Here is a 27,393-nt window from a genome sequence, read left to right on the forward strand (position 1 = left end):
TAGAATTTCCTGCAGTAGGTGATATCTGCTTCTCTTTCTCATAATGTGACTGAGGTATTGGAACTTTCTTGTTTTTACAGTGCTCAAGACTTCTTTATTCTTTTTCATCCTGCAAAGGATCTCTGCGTTTGTGACATGATCCGTCCATGGCACTTTCAGCATCTTTTGATAGAGCCACATCACCTAGTCTTTTAACATTTTACTGAGCGATCCTAGTGTCATTTCAACACCATAATACAGAAGAGAGAACATATAGTAGTTGGAGAGTTGCATTCTTGTTGTCAATGTTAACTCACAGCTTCAAATAGTTATTTTCAATAATAAAATTCATGTATCACTGTAAGAAGAAAAAGTTATGTTATCAGCAAAAAAAACATACGCTCTTTATACTTCTATTGTGCAATATGAAAAAATTTAAATATGGTGCCCATTAGAAAGTATTAGGTAATTTTTTATTAAGAAACAGAGTTTGGTGACTATGCAGTTATAGGAGATATAAAAGATATTTTCGGTAGACATTAACTGAAACTTTTTAGTATTTATGAAGATCAGTTAAACAGTTTTTCAAGATAGATGTACTGACAACTAAAATGATTCTATTAATTTTTTTTTGTCAATGTTTTTACACTTTTTGAAAAGTAAATGTTAAATTAAAAGTTAACAATAAAGATTGAGAAATCACTTTCTGTTATTATAATTTATATTGTGGTCACTACTATACTGTGCAGTGTATAGTACTATATTGTGGGACAGATATTTATAGAGACTTGTACAACCAATCTGCCATTTGGTATCTGGTAATATGAATGAAATATCAGAGCATAATACCAGATTGAAATACATAATTATGTTCATCAAGAAAACAGTTAATTGTTTTTTATTAATTAACAATTTTAGTTGAAGTACAAATATGAACATTACAGAATTCAGAAGAATTTTTTGAAAATTTTAATGTTTGAATCTGGAATAAAAAGTGGGAGGATCATTATTTGTTGAAGTTAGGTATTAATATAAAAAGAGAAACTGATAAAAATGAGGAGCTTTTTTCAAAACTTAACAACTCCACCAGTGGACAGAATCAAGATTATTATGTTGAGCAGCAGAGCTAGTTGGTATCTATTAGCTAATGTATCGTTTTGCCAACAAAACTTAACAATTGCATTGCAATAATCTAAAAATACACTTTAAATATACGTTTAAAAATACATTTTCTCAACAAAACTTAACATCTACATCCTGCTGAAATTATTCAGTTGTGTCAAAGATAAACTTATACAATGCTGTTTAGAATCAGAATATGCAATTTCTTTTTAAAAATTAAAATGCCAATTAGAAGTTTGTTTCTTGAATATTTTTAATTCTATCTCTAGAATACCCCACCAGATTTCAGCACATTTCTTAATTTTTTCCTGTTTGGCCTCTAGTAATTACCCTTCAGATAATACCTCAGGGGATGAATGAGGATATATATGAGTGTAGTCTTGTACAGTCTCAGTTTGACCATTCTTGAGATGTGTGGTTAATTGCAAAACCCAACCCTACCACAAAAGAACACCAGTAACCACGATCTAGTATTCAAATCCGTGTAAAAATAACTATCTTTACTAGGACTTGAACGCTCGACTTCCAAATCAGCTGATTTGGGACCATAAATGAAATCCAAATAAAGGAAATTTAATCAAAAAAGAAAATAAAATAATAAACATCACGCGTTCACCACTACTAGATCAACCGGATTGGTTTTCGGCGGATCCTTTAATCATTGGTCTCTATATAATTGTGTAGGGGGGGACTATGTAGCGTTAATTACAATTATGTGTTCATCATTGAAGCATACTTCAGCGCCATAGAATGAGATGCTGGGAACTAAATAAAACCATTGTACGCTTCCGCGACTATAATCGTGATTGTAGGATGAAGTTTGTATTATCGTGATGAGGATAGAATGTTTATTTTACTCAAGTCAGATAACCAAAAGATCGGTCATTTTCGCAACACAAGCAGAAAGTTGTAGAAAATTTATATAGAGACCAGCGTTCAAAATACAAAATCAGACCACTTCTACTACATCGGTTTAAATTTAAAACGTGGATTTACCCCTACTCTTACACTTACCTCTGCGCATGCGCGCCGTTTCATTTTATTTGGTTCTAAATAAAAATATATTCAGATATATCATTAAATAAATCGGAACCAGATTTACGCAGCAGAAGGTACGATTAATCGAAGTTTTATTGGCGCTAGTTTATGTTTCAAATTTTTACCATTCTAATGAGTAGCATCTCCTATCCAGTTATATAGAGATCAGCGCTTTAAATACAACTCGTTACAGAAATTTTATGTTGGTAACGATGCGCGCCAACGCTTGCTACATCAGCTGTGCGTAGCGGTAATTTACGCGTAGTCCGTTATTCTATAGTTTCACAGTTGGTGGTGTTTTTATTTAACTGAATAAAGCTTATTTATTTAAGTAAAAGTGAATAAGATATTTTTTTTAATATCGAATTACCATCTTTAGTTTCCAGTATAAACTGTGTTGCCCGAAAAAAGATAGAAAAGTACTGAGACAGTGATCCTAATCTCACGTATCTTAAAAATAAAGCATGACCGTGTTACCATAATAGTAAGTCATTTAAATGTAATAAAGTGATGTATTCAGATATATCATTAAATAAATCGGAACCAGATTTACGCAGCAGAAGATTAATCGAGGTAAAATGTTACTTTAGTATATTCTGCCAGTGATTCTAAGGGAAAAATATCAAAGGATGGAACAAAACCTAAGACAGTTTCATTAATTTACTTTTTAAAAACTAAAAAGCTGGGAATGATTACAGTTTATAAGAAGTTTTTTTGTTTTGCTTTGGGTCTACCAGCTTCTATAATTCTTAGAGATTGTAAAGTTATCAATTTAGGTCATGTTCGTAACGAAAACCATAATGATAATAGAAAGTTACAAAATTTGAACCTAAAAAGAAAACGTAAAAAAATTTTTAACAATTTGCCTGGTTTTGAATCTCACTATAATAGAAATAAAATTAAAAGAATTTATCTTCAAATTTGAATGTTGCAAAATTATATAAAATCTACAGTCAATCAGAGTGAAGATATAAAGGTTACATTCCCATTTTTTATAAATTATTTACCACTGAATTTAATATTGGTTTAATCCAGCATCTGACATATACTCTTTTTATGTCCATTTAAAAGGATGAACTTATGTTAAAAAAAAGAAAAAAAGGTAATGTTGAAACCACTTTGAATTTAACAAAAACCAAATTAAGAATTTATAAATTGTATGCCTGCTTTTTATTAATTGGTGAAAGAAGCATAAAATAATGAAAGTTGTGCTTCCTTTGCTTTTGATATACAAGTTCATCCTTTGCCTAAAACAAACATCCAAGAGGCCTTTTATAGTTGGCAAATTTAATTTTGTGTGTAGATCTAGATCAGTGATGGTGAATTTTTTTCCGAAGTGGGTCATATTTTGTTCATTTTTTTTTTAATACTAGCCTATGGGTCACTAAGTCAAGGGTCAAAAAGGGTACCAATAATTTGGAAACTCCAGAAATTTATTAACAGAAAAAAATGGCAGTTGATCTTTTTTTTGGTTCTCACTTTTAGAATTTTCTGAAAAGGTTTACGTTTCCTTTTTGTTTTAAAACTTTTACTTTTGCAACTGAAGAGTAAAAAATAAAGATTGACATCAAAAAATTGGTATCAGTGGTGTGATACCAGGTGACACCATGCCTAGTTGCATCTCTGCACTGAATATTTTAATGAACAAGGAATAAAGAAAAGCACAAATATATGAAATATTTTTTATTAATAAAGATAGTTACAGTTATGTGTATCATAATAAAGTTGATAAAAGTATATTTAATGTGAAATCTTTAGTTGCTTATTTTCAGATAATTTCTGAATATTATGTCAACATTCTGTATTCATTAGTTAAACACAGTCAATTCATTTCCAAGTTTATTTCTGTTGGTAGATTTACAAAATTCATTGAGGAAAACAATTTGTCACTTGAATATGTGGATCCAAACATCATTAAAAGAGCATTAGCAAGTTTCTTCATTGAAATAAAATAGTTTGGTAAAGAAATTCATATGTTTAATATATTTCCAATTTTTAGTGTGGGATCATTATTATCTGCACTACTATCTGAAATTTTTCCTTCTACTTAGGAAATCAAGTTTTCAAATTTATTTTTCTACAGGGATATTCCATTTTAATTCAAAAAAATTTTATTGCGTTATTATTTTTGATTTTGATATATATGATAACTATCCACTTTGTTGTGGCCAAAAAAATATTTTTTTCTAGTTTTAAAAAACCTTTCTCTTGAATAATTGACTATTTTCTAACTTGCCAACAGGTAAAAACAGCCATTTTCGTCATGTTTTTTATGAGCTGTAGTGCTCTTATTTTACATCATATAGAGGGTCAAAAAGGGCCTTTTGGAAAGAATAAAGATGGAGCTTCATCTTAGTGTACTCAAGATTCATTTAATTACATAACCAAATCTTGTAATTCTAACTCTTATGTACTAGTAGCACAAATTAAAAAAAAATTGGATTGTTACAGTGTCCATTAAAAAAAAATGGCTGCCAAATCGTAAGATTTTGATGTTTCACTTTTGTAGCCTAAAAACCACATGTGGGACAGGTGGCAAAAATCTGAATGTTAGTCAGTATTTAGCTGGTCATTCCAGACAATTAGTTAAAACAAGTGGAATTTTGCCACAAATCGGCAAAAAGAAACCCAATCACGTAATTGATGAAAATGTTATTAAATGTGCTCAAGATTTTTACCAGAATGATGAGCACAGCCGAATAATGCCAGGCAAGAAGGATTAGGTCTCTAAGATAAGATGACAGGAAGAAAATTAATATTCAAAAAAGGCTTATAACTAAAGAACTGTACACAGTCTTTAAAGAAAAACATAATTTAAAAATTGGTTTTTCAAAATTGGCTGATTTAAGACCTAAATTTTGTGTTCTGGCTGGTGAGTCAGGTACTTGCTGTGTGTATGTGCGCGCGAGCATCAAAATGTAAAACTCATGTTTTCTGCTCTAAAAATGAAATTTGATTATAAAATTCTCCTTTCAACCATGGTATGTGATGTAGAAAATGAAACATGCATGCAGTCACTGTGAAAAATGTCCTAGCACTAATGAAGTGCTCAGATTACTGCAAGAGAGCTGGGATGATTTTGATTCTGAAATTATCTTTAATTGTTTCTTGCAAAGAAACAAGTTATTTTCCTCAACATTAAAAGGAAAACTTGTTGGAGGGTGATTGCTTTGTAATGGGAGACTTCTTTCAAAAGATTCCTTTTGTAATACAGAATGAAATCCAGTCATATCACTGGTCAAAAACTTATCCCACAGTACTTCCATTTCTCATATATTTTAAAAAAGAAGGAAAATTACAAAGCCAAACCTACTGTGTGATTAGTTAGTACTTAAAGTACACAATACTACATTGTTCTTCTGCTTCCAAAAGCAAGTTATAAATAAAGTAAAAACACTTACCACAGTTAGACAATTTGTTTTTATTTTTCTGATGGCTCCTCAACCCAGTATAAACCAAAAAAATTTCATAAATTTGTGCTACTGTCAAGAAGATTTTGAAATTGCAGTTGAATGGCATTTTTTTGCCTCATACCATGGAAAAGGACCATGTGATAGTATTGGTGAAACCGTAAAAAGGACTGTGACTAAGGCAAGCCTTCAAAGGACAGTCATCAATCAAATTGTTACACTTGGAATGTAGAATTATTGCAAAGATAATATTAAAAATATAACATTTATTTTCTGTTCCAATAAAGATGTTCAAGAGACTGAAGAATACTTCAGTTCTCGTTATCAGGTAATCACAACAGTCCCAGAAATAAGAACCTTTTACTGTTATGTTCCAACAAGTCAGAAATGTATTCTGAAAGTCTGGGCAACCTCTAAATCAGAACATTTACGTTATTATTGGTACATAAGGACATTAGTCCTTATTTTCAGTACTTACTTTTCAGTAACCTGAAAAGCTTGTTTTATTTCCTGTATAATGATTAAATATGTTTTAATTGCATTTTCTTGAATGTCAAGTGTATTTTCAAAAATTGTTTTGAAAATGTTTTTGTAATTGAGGGAAATATTTCATGATTTTCATATCCAAATCTTTAGTGAAAATGTCAATTATGAGAAGATAATAACTGAGTAATAGAAGATAGTAATTGAGATGTTCAAACATCATTAATACAATTTGTCTTTTCCCTGAAGTTTCTTATTCAATTCATTGAAATGCTGAGTGATGTCACACAAGAACATTAAATCATTTAACCAATTTATATTTGAAAATTTGTCATTACTATTGTTTTTTCATTCAAAAAGAGCTTTATTTCTTCTAATAAACTGACTAACCGATTAGGAACTTGACTGTAACTTAGCCATCGAACATTATTGAACGTAAAAATTCCAGAATATTGGCACTCAGTTCCTCTAATAATTGTGAAAATTCTAGTTTATTAAGACCTCTTACTTTTATAAAGTTGATGTCTTTTATTACAACTGGCATTATAATGGAAAATGTTTTTAGACCTTGCTTTGCATATAGAACTTACTGGTGTATTATACAATGGAAATCTATCAGAGAATTTCTAATATTTTGATTAAGCTAGTGAATAAAAGCAGTGTTTTTTCCTACCATATTGGGTGCACCATGTGTTGTTACAGAAACAATTTTCTGTAGGTGAATATCAATTTCTTTAAATGCATTACTAAATTCTCTAAAGAAATCAAAACTGGTACATTACCACATTTCCCTTTCAACGTTGTTAATTTCATTAGCTTTTCTCTCATTATATTGCCTAATTTATATCTAGCAAATACTGCTAGTTGTGCATAACCAGTTACATCATTACTCTCATCTAAAGTGATTGAATATATTTCTGCATACTAAAAATTATGTATTTGTGAAGAAATATTTCTTCCCAATTCTATTACTCAATATTTAATTCTACTGTTATTTATTTGTAACTCATTTATACACTTCATAATCAAGTTTTTTTCTTTAAAATCTGCAAAGAAAGTAGCACTACGTTTCTAAAATGTTTGTTTTAACTGTCCTTCTCAAAGAGGTTTCCCATGATGAGCAATGCAATGGGCTACTTGAAAACTGGCAGCTATAATGTTATTTTTGGGAATCAAAAAACATTTAAAAATACTGGTTTGTGATTGATTCTGTTTTTTCTTTTGTAAAAAATATTTTCTCCATTCTTCATTTGTTTAAAAGCCGAGATTTGAATGCAACTTTTCAAAATGTCTTTTTACGTTGTATGTACGTGAAAGTGATTTTTGTTACAAATTACAAATGTCATTTTATTCTTTTCAATCAAACCATTCTGTTTGATATAGTCTGGATCTTTTATAATCTGTTTTATTTTTTGTAACTGCCGACTTAGGGCTACAACTAAAAATATTTATATTTAGAATTCATTTGTTTAAAAGCCGAGATTTGAATGCAACTTTTCAAAATGTCATTTTATTCTTTTCAATCAAACCATTCTGTTTGATATAGTCTGGATCTTTTATAATCTGTTTTATTTTTTGTAACTGCCGACTTAGGGCTACAACTAAAAATATTTATATTTAGAATTCAATAATTTTAGAAGAATTTCTTAATGTACTTGATTAACATACATATATAGATGAACAAATTTAATAATAAAAAAAATAATAAAGTTGAATTATTAAACACTTCTAGATGCATATGCCAATTAGTTCAATACTTTGAGATGGTACATCGCCGTTTTACGATGCAACAAATATGTGTGCCAAGTTTATGACCGACATGAGTCATACACAGATGCAGTGATATAAAAAATCAGTTAACCAATGTCCTCTAGGAAATATTTAAAAAAAATAAATTATACTCTAATTTGTTAATTTCCGATTGTCTGTTCTCTCTTTTATGATATAAAAAATAAGTTTATAAAAATCAACACATGAATCATTTAAAAAAGCCTCTGTGGATCATTGTACCCACGGATCATAGGTTTGCCACCACAGACCTAGGTTCTAGGAATCTAACAATTTATACTTTGACTGAAAACCAGTCAAGCAGAGGAGCCACTGAGATAAAGTCAGCTCTCCTAGAGTACTTATGATCACTTAATTTAAATAAAATAGATTCGATTTTGTTGTTTTGTGATGGCTGTGCAGGACAAAATTGGAATGCGCATAATGTGCATATATTGTGTCACTAGTTGACAACAGAATCCCCAGAGATAATTAAACAAATTCAGTAATTTTCCCAGTTCGTCGTCACCCATTCCTTCCTGCTGATCAATGTTTTTGAAGAGTCGAAAAATTAAGAAAACAAGTTGAAATAAAATCTGCAGATGAATATATAAAATTTTATAAAAAAGTTGGTAAGTTAAACAGCTAGAGAAGGAATGGATGGTTTACAATATTTAAGATCTTGAAAATGTGTATGCTAAAGTAAAAGGTATCAGTGAAGCAAAAAAACATTATTTCAAAACATAAGTTAAAAACGGGAGAAACTGCTTGTAAAATACAGTATTTTACCTATTATAAATTTTCTTCAGCTGCAAAACTTCAAAATTGTAGGTCTATAGTTCAAAAAATAAAAAAGAAGGTAGTATGGTTTTTATCGTGAATGTGTTTTAAAATGAGAAATATCTCCTGAAAAAAAGAAAGATGTGTTGAATTTGCTAATTAAAAACTTTAGCAAAGACTGGGTTTCTATTTCAGAACTTCTTTGGTATAAAGAATTAACTTTTTATGTATAAGTGGAAAATGAGTATCAATAAATTTACTTGCGACTGTCATGCAGATGACATTTTACATATTTCATATGTAAAATAATTTTTATTGATTATGTTATAATAATATTAAAAGTTATAATGTATATATTAAGTTGTAATAATTCAAATTCTATCATTAAAGGTCAGATTGTTGAACTATATTTTTTGGGTTTTTTTTTTTCAAAAGTTAACATGTCCTTGATTTCCTTGAAAAGTTAACATCTCTAACAGTTTTTTATTAATTTCTCGGCCATTTTAAATGTTGTTTAAGTGAATTTTTGAGTACAGAATTAAGAATGAATGACTAACATTTTTAACCAAAATAAAGGAAAATGTATTAAGGCTATTAAGCTGTGGGTTTTTTGTGTCTACTGAAAAATTACAATTGCTGGAGATGTTAAGTTTTGAAAAAAGCTGCTCAAATATTCTAGAATATTTTACTCTAACAACAGTAATCTACTTATTTATATATTTTTGAATGGCATACGCCAATTCAAAAAGAAACAATATAACAATACAATGCAATGCAACATAGTAGTATTGTATACAATACAATAATTGTAATAAGAAAAGAAAACTGTTTCAAACGGCACCATCAAGGGTGATGTTAAGTTTTAATAGAGTTTATAATAAATTAACCATAGTTCTATAAATTCTTTTAATTATTAGCAAGTTACAGCGTAACAAAATATTATATGACTTAAGAGTTTACAGTATGAACACGGTTAATTCAATAAATATGACATCCAGATAATTTATAATAAAAAATATGGAACAAGACAGGGCCAAGCTGATAACTCAGTGTGCTGAAAATCTTGTCGGCATCACAATGATGAAAATCAGTTACAGCAAGCTAAACATTAGGCTCTGGTTTAGGGAGCAAAAGGTCACAGGGTGAGCAGGTTCATCAGGAAGGTGAAGATCCGGAGCAGGTAAAGCACAAAGGAGTTAGAGGAGAACACCAAATCAAGGGTAACATTACATGCATTATGTGATTTATTAATTTGAGATAACTCAAAAGTAGAAGCCATATCTATATGACCTGCGATCTACCACGTGTGGAGAAGAGTTGGTAACTGATAAAAACAAAATTCAGTATCGAGCAGAAGTTTTAATAAATTGACCATTTAACATTTATAGTGTGGGGGTGAGTACTCTGCCACCACTACTCTTAGAACTATAGTTTAGAGTTCTGCCTTTCCTGAAGAGATTGAAACCAGTGAGGCCCAACTTAGAATTATTTACATCAGGAGTTAAATTTGTCTGCAAGAACTAATAGCCATACACATACACACAGAGATGGCTTTTTGAAGTTCTTTAAGTTTGGTATGAAGCTCATTGACATTCTGGCAGTAGACATGAAGATTGCAGAATCTGAGAGTCAGTTGTTTTTTGAAAACTTGACAACTTAAGACACTCCATTCAAAAATCTGATGGAGAGATCCCTCTACCCGCTAGATCTCGGCCTCAAAGAAGATTGCAAATGATTCATGTGCTTTCTCTTGGAAAGTGTACAATCTCTTGAAAAGGTAACATTGCTGAGCAATGGATCTAAAGTAATCAGGATAGCTAGCTGGAAAATAATTCTTAGAAAATTCCATGACCACACTTAGATTTTGAAAGACAACTTTAAGAGGCCTTTGTTTATTAACTGGGGACATGTACCAATGTGGAAACATCTAAAGGTAGCATGTAAGTCAGAGATACAGAAGGATCCGACCAGTTAGGAGATTAGATTGTTGTCATGTTCATCCTGTTAAAGCCCATCAGATGGTGACCGGAAGCATCACAAGGCAGGTGTCTTCCCTACGGGATGGGAATGTTGTCATGATCAATTCTAGTAGCAAGTGTTTTGCTGTTGCATTCAGGCAAGTTGTAAATAATAATGTTTTGGGAACAGCACTGACGATAAGATATCTCTTCAACAATAGACTCAACACTAACAGTATCATCTATACGTCCTTTCAAGACCTTCATCTCATCTTCCAAGTAACTAATACGCTCTTCAATCTGGTGATCTGATGTTCAAGATTAGATAACTGGTCATTTACAGAGAATTAATCATTTTTTATAATAACTACATAAGAAGACGTGGTAGCCAGTTCATTAAATTTGGATAACACAAGTGATATTTGTGAGGAGATAACTTCAAATTTATTCATTATCTTATTGAAAGGGTGTAACCTGAATTCAATGCAGTCAGCTCTGTTACAGAACCATTTATTCTTGCCATTAGCTGAAACCTGCAAAAATCACCATCAGAAATGCTCATGCATGCCGAGTGAAACCTCTCACATTTACTCATGCACTGAAGCCCCTTAGTGTGCAAAACCTTCTTCATGCACACAATACAATATAAAGGATTGGTAGTAGAAACATATCAACCATGAACTAAAGTATTCAAATTATTCATTTACTTTTTAATATAATTATTCAGGTGTACTTACAAGAACATTGATCCAAGTAGAATATAAAAAATCCCAGTTAATAAGTTAGGCAGTCAATAATTTAAAAAAATTTAATTTACGCGATAACACGCGTTGAGTAACATAACGTATATTCAGAGATCTCTAGCTGAACAGTAATTGCCAATAAATAATATGTTCCATAAATTGAATCATATATTCAAAACGCACCTTCAAAAACCTGAAGAAAAAAACAGCACATAAAACACACTGCACAAAAACAAAAAAGAAACAACAGTATGTAAACAAAGAATGTACAACAGTATGTAAAGTAAGAATGTAAACAAACTTTAGGCTGTGGCCATCTTTTATAATGCCTTTAATTCCAGGGTGTTTAATAAGTCCATCAAAGGCATAATCTTTCAGGAAAAATTTTTTTTTATTTCTCAATGTAATCCCCTTTCATGTCTGTACACATAGTCCAGTGTTGCTTAAATTTTTCAATTCCATAATGTAAGCAGTTGTTTCAGCAATAACTTCATTTACATAAATTTCTTTCCAGCAAGTTATTTCTTCATATATGGAAACAGATGAAAGTCCAAAGATGCCTCATCTGGTACAGGATACATAAGAATTTTATAGTATAATTTAAATGCTGGTGAATTGTTTGAGTGAAAATACCATTTTATTTCCCAAACATGTTTTTTATTTCTTCAACTTAGATAATCAAGCAAAGATGCGTAATATCATTTTACCTTTCTCCATAAAGTTGATGAAGACTATTGCCAAAAGCATTCCAAAATCCAATTGCCTTTCCTACTGAGGTAAGAGTTACTAACTTCTTTGGAGCAAGTTCCAAAACTGCAACCCACTGTTTTGACTGTTTCTTGGTTCCAGATCGTTAGGAATGTGCCCAAGTTTCATCAACTGTTATGAAATGATCCAGTAATTTCTCTTAATTACATTGAAACACCCCAAACCATGCTCAAAAATATTTACTTGCCTTTGATTAATTATGAAAAATGTGGCACCTATCTTGCAGAAGCTCAAGATTGCAAGGAAATCTGGTCCTGTTAAAGCTGGCAGAAAGATTTTTCTCTATACTTTGCTGAAGAAAATTATTTAGTTTGCTGTACAAATAATATTGAGCTTATGTTATAATTAGGGCAAGTTCATGAATGTATGAATGGTGACTTTTCATTGATTCCTCAGAGTATAGTTACAAAGCAGTTTTGCTTCAAAATAGTAATAAATAAAATAGTAATAAATAGTAAATAGTAATAAACAGTTTTCCTTCTGTACCAATCTGTGATGAAGTTAATATGAAAGAAACATAATTATGTTTCTATTATCAAAACTATTATTGAAAAAGTAAATTATAAAAAGCATAGAGGGAATATGTGCGGAGATTTAAATAAATAGCTTTTTGTTAACATGCAGTTAGGATAAAATACTGTTGTTTTATTTGTCAATTGAACAGCCAAGCTAGAAATCAACATTATGTAGTAAAACAATGGAAGAAACATGACAACTGGTGAAAAAAAAAAACATTCATGGACTTCCAGTTAAAACTAGAAAAAGTATTTTTACTGCTCCTTCAAATCAAACTGGGATTAATAAAAAATTTTGTAAAAGCTGTGAAGGAGACAAGGATTCTTGTGTATAAGGCAGAAATTCCCAAAGTAAGTGAAACAAAAATTAAAGAAGGGATTTTTATTGGTCCACAAATAAGAGAACTGGTCAGAGATGAAATGTTTAACTCTACATTGACCGATATAACTTAATGCTTGGAGGGTGTTTAAAGTCACTTGCAAAGGTTTCCTGGGTGTCCATAAATCAGAAAGTTACCAGGATATTGTAGGTAAGCTGTAAAATTCATACAGAGCTATGGAGTGCAATATGTCACTAAAAGTCCATTTTCTGCATTCACATCTGGATTCATCCTTCCTTCCAAACGTTGAGACAGTAAATGATGAACATGGTGAATGTTTCCACCAACATATATTTGTGTTGGGAAACCATTTTAAAGGCAAATGGACTGTGTTAATATGCTAGCAAACTACTGTTGGCCTTTAATTTAGGATGTACTTGAGGCTACCTACAAAAGGAGAGGTTTTGTTAAGTTTTAATGTAAGTATATGACATGCTGTAACATTAATATTATTTATGTTATGAGACCTTATTAAGGTCTTTAATAGAACTTAATGTGCCACCTGTTAAATTGAGGTTAATAGAAAGATTCTATTCACAGATCTGTAATCTATGCAAAAAATGCAGAGAAAGGTATCATACTCAGAGAGACATTAAAAAATTTATTTATATTTATGGTAATTATTAATTTTAAAATAATACTGAATAATTTTTTATTAATAAAATATTAATCTTTACTGAGCATATTTATGCAAAAAAAATGGTCATTAACTAATGCATATAAAATTAAATGTATTGTAGTTGTTACTTAAATAATATTTATACCTAATAAAAAAGAAATGAATTTTCTAATAATACTAGAGGAACTTTCTCACATATGATTATAAACTACATTTATAACAACAAAGCTATATGTAATGAGCTACATAAAAACGTTAACATGTATTTTATACATTAAACATTAGATCCATTGTTTTAGAAGAGGCTGCGAATATTATCTTTTAGCGTTTTAATGTTTTGAGATATTGTAGCAACTAATTTCAAAACAGAGATATCTAAATATTAGATAATTTGATATCAGAGTTATCTAAAAATAATCTGTGGATGGAGACGGTTGTATGAGGGACCTGCTGCCAGACAGAAAATCAGATGGTTATGACTGCAGAATTCTGCATTTGTAACCACGCTAATCCCTTGCTACTTAGATGGTTATGTTCTTTGAAAATGTTATGAATATAAAATTCTAAATGATAGACTAAATATAAAAAAAAAAAACAGATTTTAGGTTTTTTGAATTATAAAGAGCACTTATTAATGAAAGATTTTAGTTACGTTTAAATAAATAATGTTTCTAATTTTATTTGTATTCAAAATAGCAAATATTATTTGCTATTCTTTTTTAGTGTTAACACAGTTAAAAATAACTTCTCAGTTAAAGTATTGTTAAATTCTGTTTTGTTTAGCTCAAAAGTAAGCTTTAAATTTGTTTATTATTCATTTTCTTTCAACCCTTTATGTACCTCGTTGTTAGATGTTATAATAATCCATCTCCTGTTTGAATTTATGCTTCATACCATAGATAGTAGCTCTACTATGCTTAGAACATGTTCTCGCCAAACTAAAAATTTCATTTGATTATGCCATATTGAATTCTGGTATAACTATCCTCTTCATTTTCATTAGCTAAAAATCATCTGATTGCTTCATTACTAATTCCTCTTTCTCTGTGAGTGCACTGCTTTGTAATTGTGCAAATTGTTTGCTACCAGAGAACTGGATTTCTTAAAGTTCTCAATAATTATTGTGTGCTAGGGTACCAATTATTGTTATTAGATCGGCTGTTGGTTTTGTTTCACATCTAAGAACATGTATCTGTGTATTTCTTCCATTATTTTTTCTAAGCATTCGTAGTGGACAAATTAATTTCTTTAACAATTAATGATCTTTAACAGATTAATTTGTTAATTATACAATCTGTTGTCGTGTAATTTTTCTACCATTGGTGATGGATAAATTTTAGTAATTTTTATTGATGTTATTAAACAAACCTCCAAAAGTGCAGATAGTATGTTTTGATATTAATTTTAATAAATTCCTTGATAAAGTGATAATAAGATGTTTCATGTTTGGCAGAAGTAAAGATTTATGTTTGGATTAAAATAATGTATTTTTATAATTTTTTAGTTTTATAGAATGTAAAAGCAAAACTGTGAATAAAAATAATCTGCAAATACTAAAGGATTACTGTATTCTTACTCTAAATTGTAAGAAACTTCTATTCAAACAAAATTTAGTCTATTATAGCAATTATTTTTTCTTATCTACTTCTTAATTTAGATTATATTAATGTGGGAAACATAAGATTGTCTTAGAAGAGCCTGCAGTTATCACCTTTTAGCATTTTAATGTGTTGAGATATTCTAGCAACTAATTTAAAAACAGATTTCTAAATTATATATAATCTGATAACTAAAGTTACAACAGATTATTTAATAACATATTTATTAACCTTGTACCTCAGTCTGTCTTTTTTACAATTATCCTATAATAAATTCAAACAGTATGCAATAATCCATTTAAAGAGGAAATGCGCTCAGTACTGCTTAATTTTGTGACAGAAAGAATCAGATAATCTGATACAGAGAGTAGCATGACATGCTACTGTTAGATGTAAAAGACTTAATACAATTATTGCATTACTATGCACAACATTGTAAGTAGATAACACGCAAGTAAAAGATGTATAGATTATACAAAATGAGTTATTGTAAAAGAGTTGAGTTCTAAAGAACAACAAATTTGATATTGAAATTCAGTTAAAAATAACTTCAAAAACACGTTTCTGGTGTTATTAGGGTTTACAAGAATTAACAATATTTCAGGAATGTTTACCTAAAACTGGATAAGTCTAATTGTTGAATTAGGCTTACAGTTTATTATGAGACAGTTACTAAAGACATAAAACTTATAAAATTAATCCCTATAAATTAAAATTTATTCCATTTAAACTTTCCACTGAAGAAAAATCATATGGAGTTGCACAAGTCAACACTGTCTTGATGTGAAAGCTGTATAGCTAAACTTTGATATTAAAAGGGTAAAATTTTAAAATATACTGCTTAAAATACAAAACCACCATATAGTCAGAAAAACTAATCTTTTATGCTGCTTTTCATGATGTTCTTTATTGTTTTTCTACAGTGAAGAATACATAAAATTTAATTTTTTAAGACAAACCCAACAAAACAAAATTTACTTTAAATGAAATTTATTTAATTAAGTTGTAACAGTTTAAATCATTCTTGCAAAATTTCTCTGTGAAATTAGTGCTGCTATTTCACTGTGGATTCAACTGAAAAAAGTTATTACTGGTTGTTTTTTTTTTAAGTCTGGAGGACATTTATTTAAATTATGGTTGAAACTTGTGTTTTTTTGGATTATGTTCATTGGATTCTATGTTTTTCTATGGTTTTATATTTTGTAATTAACAATTCTGTTAAGATGTCATTGTTTATGTAAATATATAGAGGGGTTTAAGCTATTAATGTTCATCTATAATACTCATGCCTTAGTGACAAAAAAAAGTAATAGACTTCTTAAAAGTAGGAGGTTCTGAATGAATATATATGATTATGTTAAAATTTTACTCATGACTAAATGCATAAATTTCAGTTCTATTTTTAATTTGTTATGGAGTGTGTGTAGTAAGTTTCTTCCAGATAACATCAGTGGAAGATATTTTAATAAAAAATTGTGTGGTCTGAAGTGGCATTTTGAAGATTTCTATCGTGTTTTTGTCTAAGAAGGTCAATGATGAAAATTATTTTGAAATGATTAACTGAACCAAATTTAATAAATTCAGCATTTGTAATAATATAGTTCAAAATTATTTCAGACATCTTTAGTGACTGGTGCTATTGTTCTTACCTAGGTATTAACTGATAGTATTACTGGCAGGTTTTTGGTAAATAGATGTGATTGAAACTTGTTGGATTTCATTTGTGCCATTCATTTAGTACATCTCTATGTGTTTATATATTTGACAGTGTTAAGAAGTAGTGTATTTTTGTGTGTGGTAGAAAGTTATTGTCAGTGTTGGGATTATGATTTGTTTCTTTGAGACAGTTGTCAAACGTTGACTTTATTTTGTTATAAATGTTCATAGTATCTTACTATGAAGCTGTCATGTATGATTAATGTAAACATTGTGGAATTGTAGCAGCTCACTTCATATCTTGCAGTGGTATGATGTTCTAAAATAATATTTTCTTTATTGTTCTGTAGCCTTCAATATACTTAAAAAATTTTTCTTTTTTAATTTGTAAACTATTTTATTCAAGTCTATATTTAATGTTGGCGTGGAATATTTTTTTTTGTTTTTATGTATGTATCTTTTGTTTAGAAGTACATCAGCTGTTAAATCTGTTGTGATAGCTAAGTATTTATTGCATTGATTTGCTGTAAATCATATTTATAAAATTAAATTGTGTGAGTTTGGGTGGTGTCAAATAGTACAACACAAAATAAAAACGAATTCATCTTCATGAATGTGCAAGAAAAACTCAAACTTTGAGTTTGTGAAACACACGAAGCTAAAAAGCAAAAAAATAAATAGCTTTACTTTATTTAATCACATCAATCAAGAAATAACTGCAATTTTTTGTTTATTTATTTTATTATTAATGATTAATTCACCAGATAAGCTCAAAGCTTGTGGGTGGGAATGTAAAATTCTGTAGCACATAAAAATGCCATGTCTCATTGGATTCGGACCTGGGACCTTCTAGATGAAAGGCTGAGATGCTATTACACCACACAAGTAGGTAGCGAATTGGTATGTATTAAAACTGAAATGTTAAATGATAAGTTTTCAGAGTTCAGGTTTTTGTCCCAAAATCAATATTACAAAATTACACAAGATCCAACCAACAAATCCATTTATACTATTTCTATACATAAGACATTGAGAAAAAGAATCCAACTTGAAATCTCTCACCTTCAAACCTTACCAAAATTACATGATCCAGGATATTCATATATGCCTTGACATAAATTACCAAAATATCCCTGCCTACAACTCGCCTGATACAAGGACAAGTTTATAATTATTTCATGAACAAAAATACTAAAATGGAAAAAATAAAACAAACATACCCCATAATTCAAAATTAGTAGCATCATTTGACATAACAAACTTACACAGAAACAGAAAAACTCTCCATTCTTAAAAATAAACCTAAGCAACCAAATAGTAGAAAAAATATGAGTCAGAAATAATAAATATCTCTGATATTCTTGCAGAACAAAATTATTTTGTATTTAAAAACAGATATTAGATGTAACCTTAGATAGCTTTCAATTAGAAAGCCATCCGCCTGTAACCTAATTGAAATCTGTAAAGAACAAAGATACATACTCACTGACAGCAAATGTGCTTACAAAACAATTTATCTGCACAGATACATTGATGACACATCAAATTAAATTTTACAGTTCAATATAACAAAAATTTCTTGACTTCACCAGTACAAAAAGAAATCTTAACATTTTACAAAAAACTATCAGTGATTGACTCTCATTCACAACATTCAAACCATCAAAGCTCACATAAACTATCTATTTTTTTCTAAAAAGAAATAATCTGTATTGTATCATAATTATATCTCAACATATTTTATTTTTTATTTTTTTTCACATCCATTTCACTTGAAGAATTCAAAGCTTTAAAATAATTAGCTCTTGTAAATAAATTTTTCATTTCTCATTCACTGATAAACTCTTAGACAAAATATATAAAAAAAATAAAGGAGTTAAATGAAGCAAAAAATACACTAACAGAAAGTAGCTCTCAAATTTAAAAAAAATCTGGGTACATTGAGATGAGGTACTATCAGACTAAGGTACGACATCTGGTACAATGTAGTCAGACAATTGCCCTTTCTTATAGAATAAATTTATTCATTATGTTTAATACTGTATTAATTAATATTATATAGAAAATATTGAATTATCCAGTAGAAATCTAATTTGAAATCAAAACAAAGATTCATTTATTAGTTTGGATGCATGACACAAAGTTATTCAAATATGATAACACATTTTTATTTTTTGTTACAAAAAAGAGGTGATAGAATGTTAAGTTTTAAGATAACTGTTAAACAATTTTATTATCTTTTATTTTTTATTCATTTTTTTAGTAACCTCTGGGCCCAGTGTTAGGTATTGCTTCAGAGGACGAGATGAGTGATTTGTAGTGTGTGAAAATGCCATGCTTGACTGGGATTCAAACCCAGGACCTCTGGATTAAAGACCGAGATACTACCACTTGCACCATGGAGGCCATCAATTAAAGTAATGTTTGTATCTTTTATTGTATATATTGATCGGAATGTGAAAAGTAATGTTTGAATTAAGTTTGCCAGTAAGTGAAAAATTTAGTAGGTATAAAATATATTGGCAGTGCACAACAAATGTTACGACTAGAGAGAAATTAAAATATTAACAAATTATTGTTTTTAAATTTATGCAGATTTGATGGAAAATATATTGAAATTACGTTTGTTTATAACAGCGAAATAGTGTGTGTAAAAGAATGAAATACGGCGTAACCACAACAAATGATCCTAATCATCTTAACCCAAAACCGATAAACATTTCTAGTGATAATACACATTCATCCTAGCATATTACAGATACCACTTAAGTTCACCACCCCTGAATTGGATCACAAACACTACAATATTGCTGAGGAAAATCAGATCATACAGATTTTCAAATGATCAGAATATCAGATATTCTTAAACAATGACAAGTATGAAAACTTTTGACCAGTCGAAAAATAGAAATTTATGTCAATCATAGAGCGAAAGGAACTGACCAATCATAACAAACCAAATTTCAACAGATTGCAATTCCTTATTTTGTAACTAATCACGGTATTGGAAGGAATTTACCAATTACAATACGTAACTCCTTTGACCAATCATGAATCTGAACACTGTTAATACCATTATGCTGTGATACCACACAGCCATTATGATATTGAGTATCCTACTATTTTCTTTTTTTATATTGTACAAATTACATTCATTTGTTGTTGCATTACTTAACCATGTGTCAACTAATTTAGAGGTGGCTAATGCTTGCTTGTAGGGATGTATGAAATTTGTTTGCATATTTTAATAGCTATAAACTGATACATCCCCTGTCTATATTGTAGGGATGTAATGGTGACCATGTCAAACCAGTGAAAATATTAAAAAGCCAAAGAATAGATTTTGGAATGATAGAATATTAAGTAAATAACTCTATTAAAAATTTTTTTTTGACCTGTTATGATGTATATAACGCATTTATTATATCAGAATAAAAATTCTGATATAAAAGAAATTTAAAAAAACAATTTTTTTAATGGTTTAACACCGTTAAAATGTAAATTTTCTAATTGTATTACTTTTTTTTGATTAGATCATGATTATTTCTTTTATTATAACTAATTTACAAACCAAAATTAATTGACAAGAAAATAATTATTGTTTGATGAAATAATTCATATGCAAATCCAGAAAACAGGATAATAGTGTATACTATTAATTATGTATTTATATAATGTGTTTATAACGATAAAAAAGGAAATTGTGGTTCTATTATCTATAATGATTACTGTTATTTTTTATGTACTTCCTGTAAAGAACACACTTTTTTTTTATCAAAAGTGATGTAACTAAACAAACATTAGCAGTTTCATTCGATTTCTATTCACAATCACTTTCCAAGTACAATTGTGTAGAATTATTTTTATTTTTAAAGATGGATATGGTACATTTTAGAATTTATGTAAGTATTTACTTTAGTCTGATACAATTTTATCTGATAAATTTGTAACATTTTTATGTCACTGTAAGCTCTTTACAATTTTAAAGATATTATGAATGTAAGATCTTATTCTATTGCATGAGTTTTTTTGTGACATGTTGGTTGCACACTTTTCTTTTTTTTAATCATTTGTCATTTTGCCATTATGACACTCGGTTGAGGGCAGAAAGAACAAAATAAACCTTAAATTATAAATAGATGAAATAAAGCCATGTAGAAACCCTCATATTTTTCTATCTGTAATGAATGCTAATCCATAAATGGATTCAACTAATTTATCATCTCAATAATTCATTTAAAATACAATTAAAAAGTTTTCTTAGGAAAAACAATATTGCTCTACTGATGAATTTTTTAAATAATACTAATTAATTTTTTTTTTAACTGAATTTTCTGGTTCCCTTTAAATATGTATATAAGTATATACTGAAATAAATTTCATTAATGCCTTCTGGATTGTAAATTATTTTTTATATTTAATATTTATTTATGCATTAAAAATTTGTTTTGTGTTTGCATTCAAAATAATTAATGTGGACTTTAAGTCCATCTATTTTTTATTTTATAATTAAGTTTATTTTTTGATGCTGCTCTGATCAAAATTTTATCATGATTTCCCTTAATTCATTCAGGTAAATGCAGTTGGACTTCCTTTTTTAACTGTAGAGTAACATATCTTCCACCCATTTCTGGTGTGATGTAAATAATGTATAATTATATCAAAATGCTGGCCTCTGTGGCGCAAGTGGTAGCATTTCGGCCTTTCATCTGGAGGTCCCGGGTTTGAATCCTGGTCAGTCATGACATTTTCACACATGCTACAAATCATTCATCTCATCCTCTGAAGCAATGCCTAATGGTGGACCCGGAGGTTAAAAAAAAAATTACATCAAAATAAAAAAATTATTTACTTATGTAGAAATGAATTTAATGCATGTTGTATAAAATAAAATTAATATAAGTAAAAAAAATTACAATATATTATTACTTCCTAAATGCCAAACACCTTAATATGTCTTAATATCATGTTAGATTTCTATACTATAATTAATAATTACATACATCATTTAATGCTAAGATGGATTAAAAACCAAACTGGACCATATCTAAGGTAAAATGAAACCAGATTGAACCCGTAGTGTAAATTTTTCATTGTAACAAAAAGCATGATAAATATTTGTATTACAACTGTTTATTAAATATTCATTTTTCCTGTACAATTTTCACTGACTTTTAATAATATTTACTTTTATTTTTATCTGATCAAGAGTGAACTAATAGGCAAGTAAACTAAATAGGCAAGTTATCTAATAGTGAAACAATTTAATTAATTAATAAAAAGAAATAATAATTTAATGAAAAGAGTTACCTGAAATCAATTCACCTTTTCTCATTCTGTTACTTTAAGTAAATTGGATTTATTATATTGTGTTTAATTGTATAACAGAAAATGATAATAGTTCAAATTTAAAAAAAAGCAACTAATTTTTTTTCAAATATGTTGTGTCTAGTACATTTTTGTTAGTTTTTTAAAAGGTAAACAATTTTCTAACTAAAAGTGATGTCATTATTGTGCGACTGTTGTGGATTATGTAGTGTCTGTCACTACATATATTTTTGGTTTTGATTATGTTCTGTATTTTATGTTTACGAGGAGGTAATGTGTGTAAGAAAGCTGTGTGTTTATGATAAATGGAATTAATCAGATAAGTTGTGGATAACTGGACCAGTGGTAATAGGTTTTGTATATATTTTTTAAAGGTGTAATGGGGTTTGTAATCAATTTTGGGTAGAGTGAGGTTAAGTGATTTGCTGTGTTTGTATTCTGCAGTTAAGTGTAAACTGGAAGATAATTTATTAATGAACAAGAAGAATGTGCAACATTCATATGTTTTCTTTGTACAGCTCTACATCATGAACACAGCAATACTGGTGTTATATTTTGTTTAAATGTTTCTCTTCGTGTAGTCTAAAAGTATTTTCAAAGCTAACAAAGTATTTTAATCAGAAGACATATAATGAAACACATCATTAGACCTGGATGAGTGTACTACTTGTTGTGTGTTAAGTAATCTTTTTGTGTTATGGCTGCAATAATTTTATTCTCCTAGCAAAAATAATTTTACACTTCAAAAACACTCCGTGAAAGGTACTATACAGACTCAGCTTGGATCAGCTATACATTTACAAAGACATCGGATGTTACATGTAAATTTTATTTTTAGTGTAGAATTTAAATGATGATCTAAACTCATTTGAACAAAATAAATTTTAAGAATACACACTGACAAAAATAATGTATTAAGTGAAAAAAATTAAAATTAAATATTTTATTAAATAAAATACTGAAGAGTTCTTCTATTTTTTTTTAAAACAACATTGGTGATGATTAGCAACAATGTGTCCATCATTACAGATAAATGTCAACATTGTTTTGGGAAGAGTGTTGGTAAACATTACAGACTGAATATATTGTTTAGTGAAATATTGTTTCCTAAACTTTTCAAGACCACTGTTGGCAACTAGCAACAGCAATGCTGGATATTCCATTGAAGAAGTGGCCAATCATTAACTAGTTTTAAAAGATTTTTGGGAAAATTTTTCATTAATTTAAAATGAGTTATTTAATCATTTTTAGTACTATTCCACAAAATCTTTAGATTATTATAATGTTTTTATGCCATTTTTAGAATGTACAATAAAGGATTCAGATTTTTCTTTTAAAGTAAAATTTTAATTTTATAGAATAAATTTTATGTATAAACTATAATTTGTTACCTTGATCAAATTAATTTCATCTGCATCAATACCAAAGGGCAATAGGAAAGTTTTGCAGTATGATGAAACGGATCATCAAAAGCAGTTATAAGTTAGCATGTTTTTATACATGTCCCAACCTGCACTGTAGCCACTCTAGTCACTGTCTCAGTGTCATTTCCTTTTTAGCTATGTTAGTAAAAAGAGATAATGATGTCTTTGTGGTTGAAAACTGAATAACAGGCAATTTTGTATGTGGTTAGGTGTTAATCTGTGTTTAGAGGGAATGACTTCTGTGCTTGGAGAGAATTATCATCATACAACATTAATTAGGTGCTAGTGAGAGAGAGGAATTTTGGTCTTGAGGATGCTCAAGGTTAGGTTGACTATCTTCATCTGTGACAGAAGGAAACATTACTGCTGTACAAAAAATGCTTGAGACAGACAGGCATGTGACTGTCTACCAAATAGATGTGTCCTTGGCCTTGGGCATTAATGCACCAGCAGTTTGTGCTACTCTGCGAGATCACCTTCAAGTTAGAAAGCATTGTACTGTTTGTATGCTGCTAACTTGACTAATAATCAGATGGCACATTGTGTTTCTTGCTGCTGTGAAATGCTGAAAAATCTTTAAAATGGGAAATCTCCCTATGTGAACAGTATTGTGAGGTGACGAAAGTTGGCTGTACTATTATGTCTGACCAAGGCTCAAAAGAAAGTGAAGATGAAGAGTATTCGAAGATGAAGAACCCTCCCTCCCTGCTGTGGCTGTTCAAAAATCCAGATCAGTGAAGAAGAGAACGGTAGCTGTATTTTTTTTTTTGTGAGAGTAGCTTTGGAGCAAATTGTGTTGGAACTCAAAAGAAAGTTACAGGGAAGTGGTATCCAAGGATTGGCTGCCTAAAGTTGTCAATACACGACTCCAAAGTTTTCTCTGAGTATTTGGTCGGTACTACTGGAATAACACTGTTAGACTGCTTCGTATGTGACTTCATGCTATTTCCTGAGGGGAAGAACAGGTTAAAAGGGAGACATTTTATGAGTGATGATGACACTTAATGGCTTGGAACGATGAGTGTGCTCAGATCTCTGACCAAACATGGCAGGATATCTTTGAAGACTGGTTTTGAGGGATGGAGAGGTGTACAATATGTGGTAGAAATATTTTCAAAATTATAAAAAATAAAATCGTCTTTTAAAACTTTGCTAGTACTCTTTTTTATTAGATAATCTGTTACTATTCTTTTATACTATTTATTGAAAATAAAATAAAAATATTTTCTTTGATTAGAATCACTTTAACTCCAATATGAGTTTTTAAATAATATAAATTAAAAGAATATAAATTTTCCTTCACTTTGTTCAAAATGTACAAATCATACAGTTGTATTTCAGTATTTCAAATTATCAGTTGTATTTATTAACTTTATTAAAATATTAACTTTTAACTTTATTAAAATATTATCAAATTTTATCATGCTCTTCAAAAATATATTTTATGATGTCCTGATTAATGTATATCACTGTTTCTATTTATCTGTTCAAGCAAATTAAATGCTGGTGTAGTTTCTTTGATATACAGATTAGCATACCTATTCATTCCTAATGTGATCTGTCATATATATATATATATATATAAACTTAGCAAAAACAATTCTTTTGTTATTGTATTTGTCCATATTCCCCTCTGTACTAATATCTCAAAGACAAAGTAAAAAATCTATTTACCACCAAGAGTACAGAATTCGATAATGCTTCTTAACTTACGCTTATTATTTTTTTCTAATAGCACATTCGAGGTTTTCCCTCATCATCAGTTAAACTTTTTCTTCCAAATCACATATTAAATTCAAACCATTAAAATTATAACATATAAAAAAAATATTAAAAAATAAATATTAAATCATAAATATTAAAAAATGTAAAAATTAAAAACTTTTTTTTATGTGGCTAGCCACACATACAGTACTGTACTAAAGTTATTTGAATTTATTTAAATTATATAAATGTGCTGCTATCTAAGGTGGTTTTGATAAGAAAGTCATTATCAAATTCTGTCTGTAGATTAATCAAATTAGACTTTTGTCTATACTTGTATATATAATATTTTTCCAAAGTATTTAATATTTTACTATTATTATTATTATTATTATCACACCCTTTTACAATTTCTACCAAATTTAAATTTGCATCCGAATCTGTGAGTATTATTGATTATTAAATGAAATATAAATATAAATCTGTTTATTGATTATTAAATGATCTGCAAGACTGGACAACTCCTAGCTTGTTGTTTTTATACGATCTAAAATGTTCTGCCAACCTTGCCCCAATTGTTCTACTAGATTTCCTAATATAAATTTTGTTACAATCAATGCATGTTATTTTACAGATACCACACAAATTATTAGGATCATTATCATCATTGTGTATTTTTAAATGTTTTATTATATGATTGTGTGGTCTATAAGCTATTTTATATTTTTTTATCATTGTAAATGTTAACCAAGTTTTCAATAATGTTGTTAATATAGGAATATTTTATATAAATATTTTCATCAACACTTTTATTTTTTATGGGTATCAACATTGTTATCTAATAACAACACAAAAACGTTTTGCAAAAGTTTTTTTCTATGTTGTAACAATTGAAAAATTATTTATGGGTACTCATACTTATAATACTCGATATTTCTTTATTCATTTGAGTAGTTAATACAATAATTTCAATTTTTTTTTCCTTATTTTATAATAAAATTATATGGTTAAACAGCCCTTTTAAATGAATGATTTTCTTTTTAATCTAGAATTTAAGAAAGAGCTTGGATATGGCAAAAGATAAGTTTACTGGTCTGACCCAAGAACAAAATATTGCAACAAATGGTTTGGAATCACAAATACAGGTACTGTTATTATTAGCTTGTAAATTCTTAAAGTTTTAAGAAAGTGATAATTTATTAAAAAAAAGTTCAATATTTAAAAATCATATTTTTGAAATTAAATTATGTAAAAAGTAAATTTAAAATCATAACAACTGGTTGTCATAGTATAAAGTTAGTCACGTCTGCTATGTAAGGTCACAGTTATGAATATTAGTGGTTAGAAGGTGACAGTTTAGGCATCCTAATAATTATTAATTATTTGTTTAAATAAAATATTGTCCTCGAATCTGGTCTGTTCATTGATTAATTTATTGTATAATAATATATATTGAATTTTTTGAGGATACTGGTTTTATAAAAGTCATTTGAAATATCTAATATTTTAATAAAATTGTTGAGTTTGTAAGTTAGTTGTGTTTATTTTGTAATGTGTCTAGCATAATTTGATTTATCCAAGTATCCTTTCTTTATATTGTTAATGTGCTCTTTGGCTCTAACAGAAAAAGAACGGTTGGTCATACTTATATATTCTAAATGGCAATCTTCACATTTCAGATTATAGTCACCTTGTTTATCTAAGATATTTATATTTTTTGAATTTGCTATTTTAGCATAATCATTTTATTATTTATAAAATTTATTATATTATTGTTGGTGGTGTATGTTGTCTTTAGATTACAGGTTTTATATATTTAATCAAAATATTTATAAAATGGGTTAAATTCTATTTTTATATAAGATTTTTCTAAGTCATTATGTGATAATTTTATTGTCTTTTATATATTTTAATTTTAAAGTATAATTTATTGATCAGTTGTTCATTGTAACCATTTAATACCGCTATATTCTTTATAACATTTATTTCAGAATTTAGTTTTAAATTGTTGTGTCTGAGATATTTAATATCTCTATAGATTAGAGAATTAAAAGCTGCATTTTTTGGCTCCATGGATGAGATGAATTAGCTTGTATTATGGTGTTATGTTGTGTTGGTTTT

At 28.8% G+C, this 27,393-nt stretch overlaps 1 protein-coding gene across 5 annotated transcripts in view; it reads left to right on the forward strand.

The window, feature by feature from the left end:
* The first annotated feature begins 2,393 nt into the window (after nt 1–2,393).
* Nucleotides 2,394–27,393, forward strand: part of LOC142318967 (uncharacterized) — a 32,010-nt gene continuing 7,010 nt past the window's right edge. For 2 of the 5 annotated variants that reach the window (XM_075355683.1, XM_075355682.1), the window contains exons 1-2: nt 2,394–2,712; nt 26,322–26,417. In XM_075355683.1, coding sequence (XP_075211798.1) covers nt 2,650–2,712; nt 26,322–26,417 — 159 coding nt within the window. In that variant the 5' untranslated portion in view covers nt 2,394–2,649. Of the gene's footprint in view, nt 2,713–19,079; nt 19,239–20,640; nt 20,719–26,321; nt 26,418–27,393 lie in introns of those variants that run through there. The other 3 variants (XM_075355685.1, XM_075355684.1, XM_075355686.1) reach the window with 3 other exon arrangements.

Source organism: Lycorma delicatula, chromosome 2 (assembly GCF_047948215.1).
Source record: "Lycorma delicatula isolate Av1 chromosome 2, ASM4794821v1, whole genome shotgun sequence".
NCBI lineage: Eukaryota > Metazoa > Arthropoda > Insecta > Hemiptera > Fulgoridae > Lycorma > Lycorma delicatula.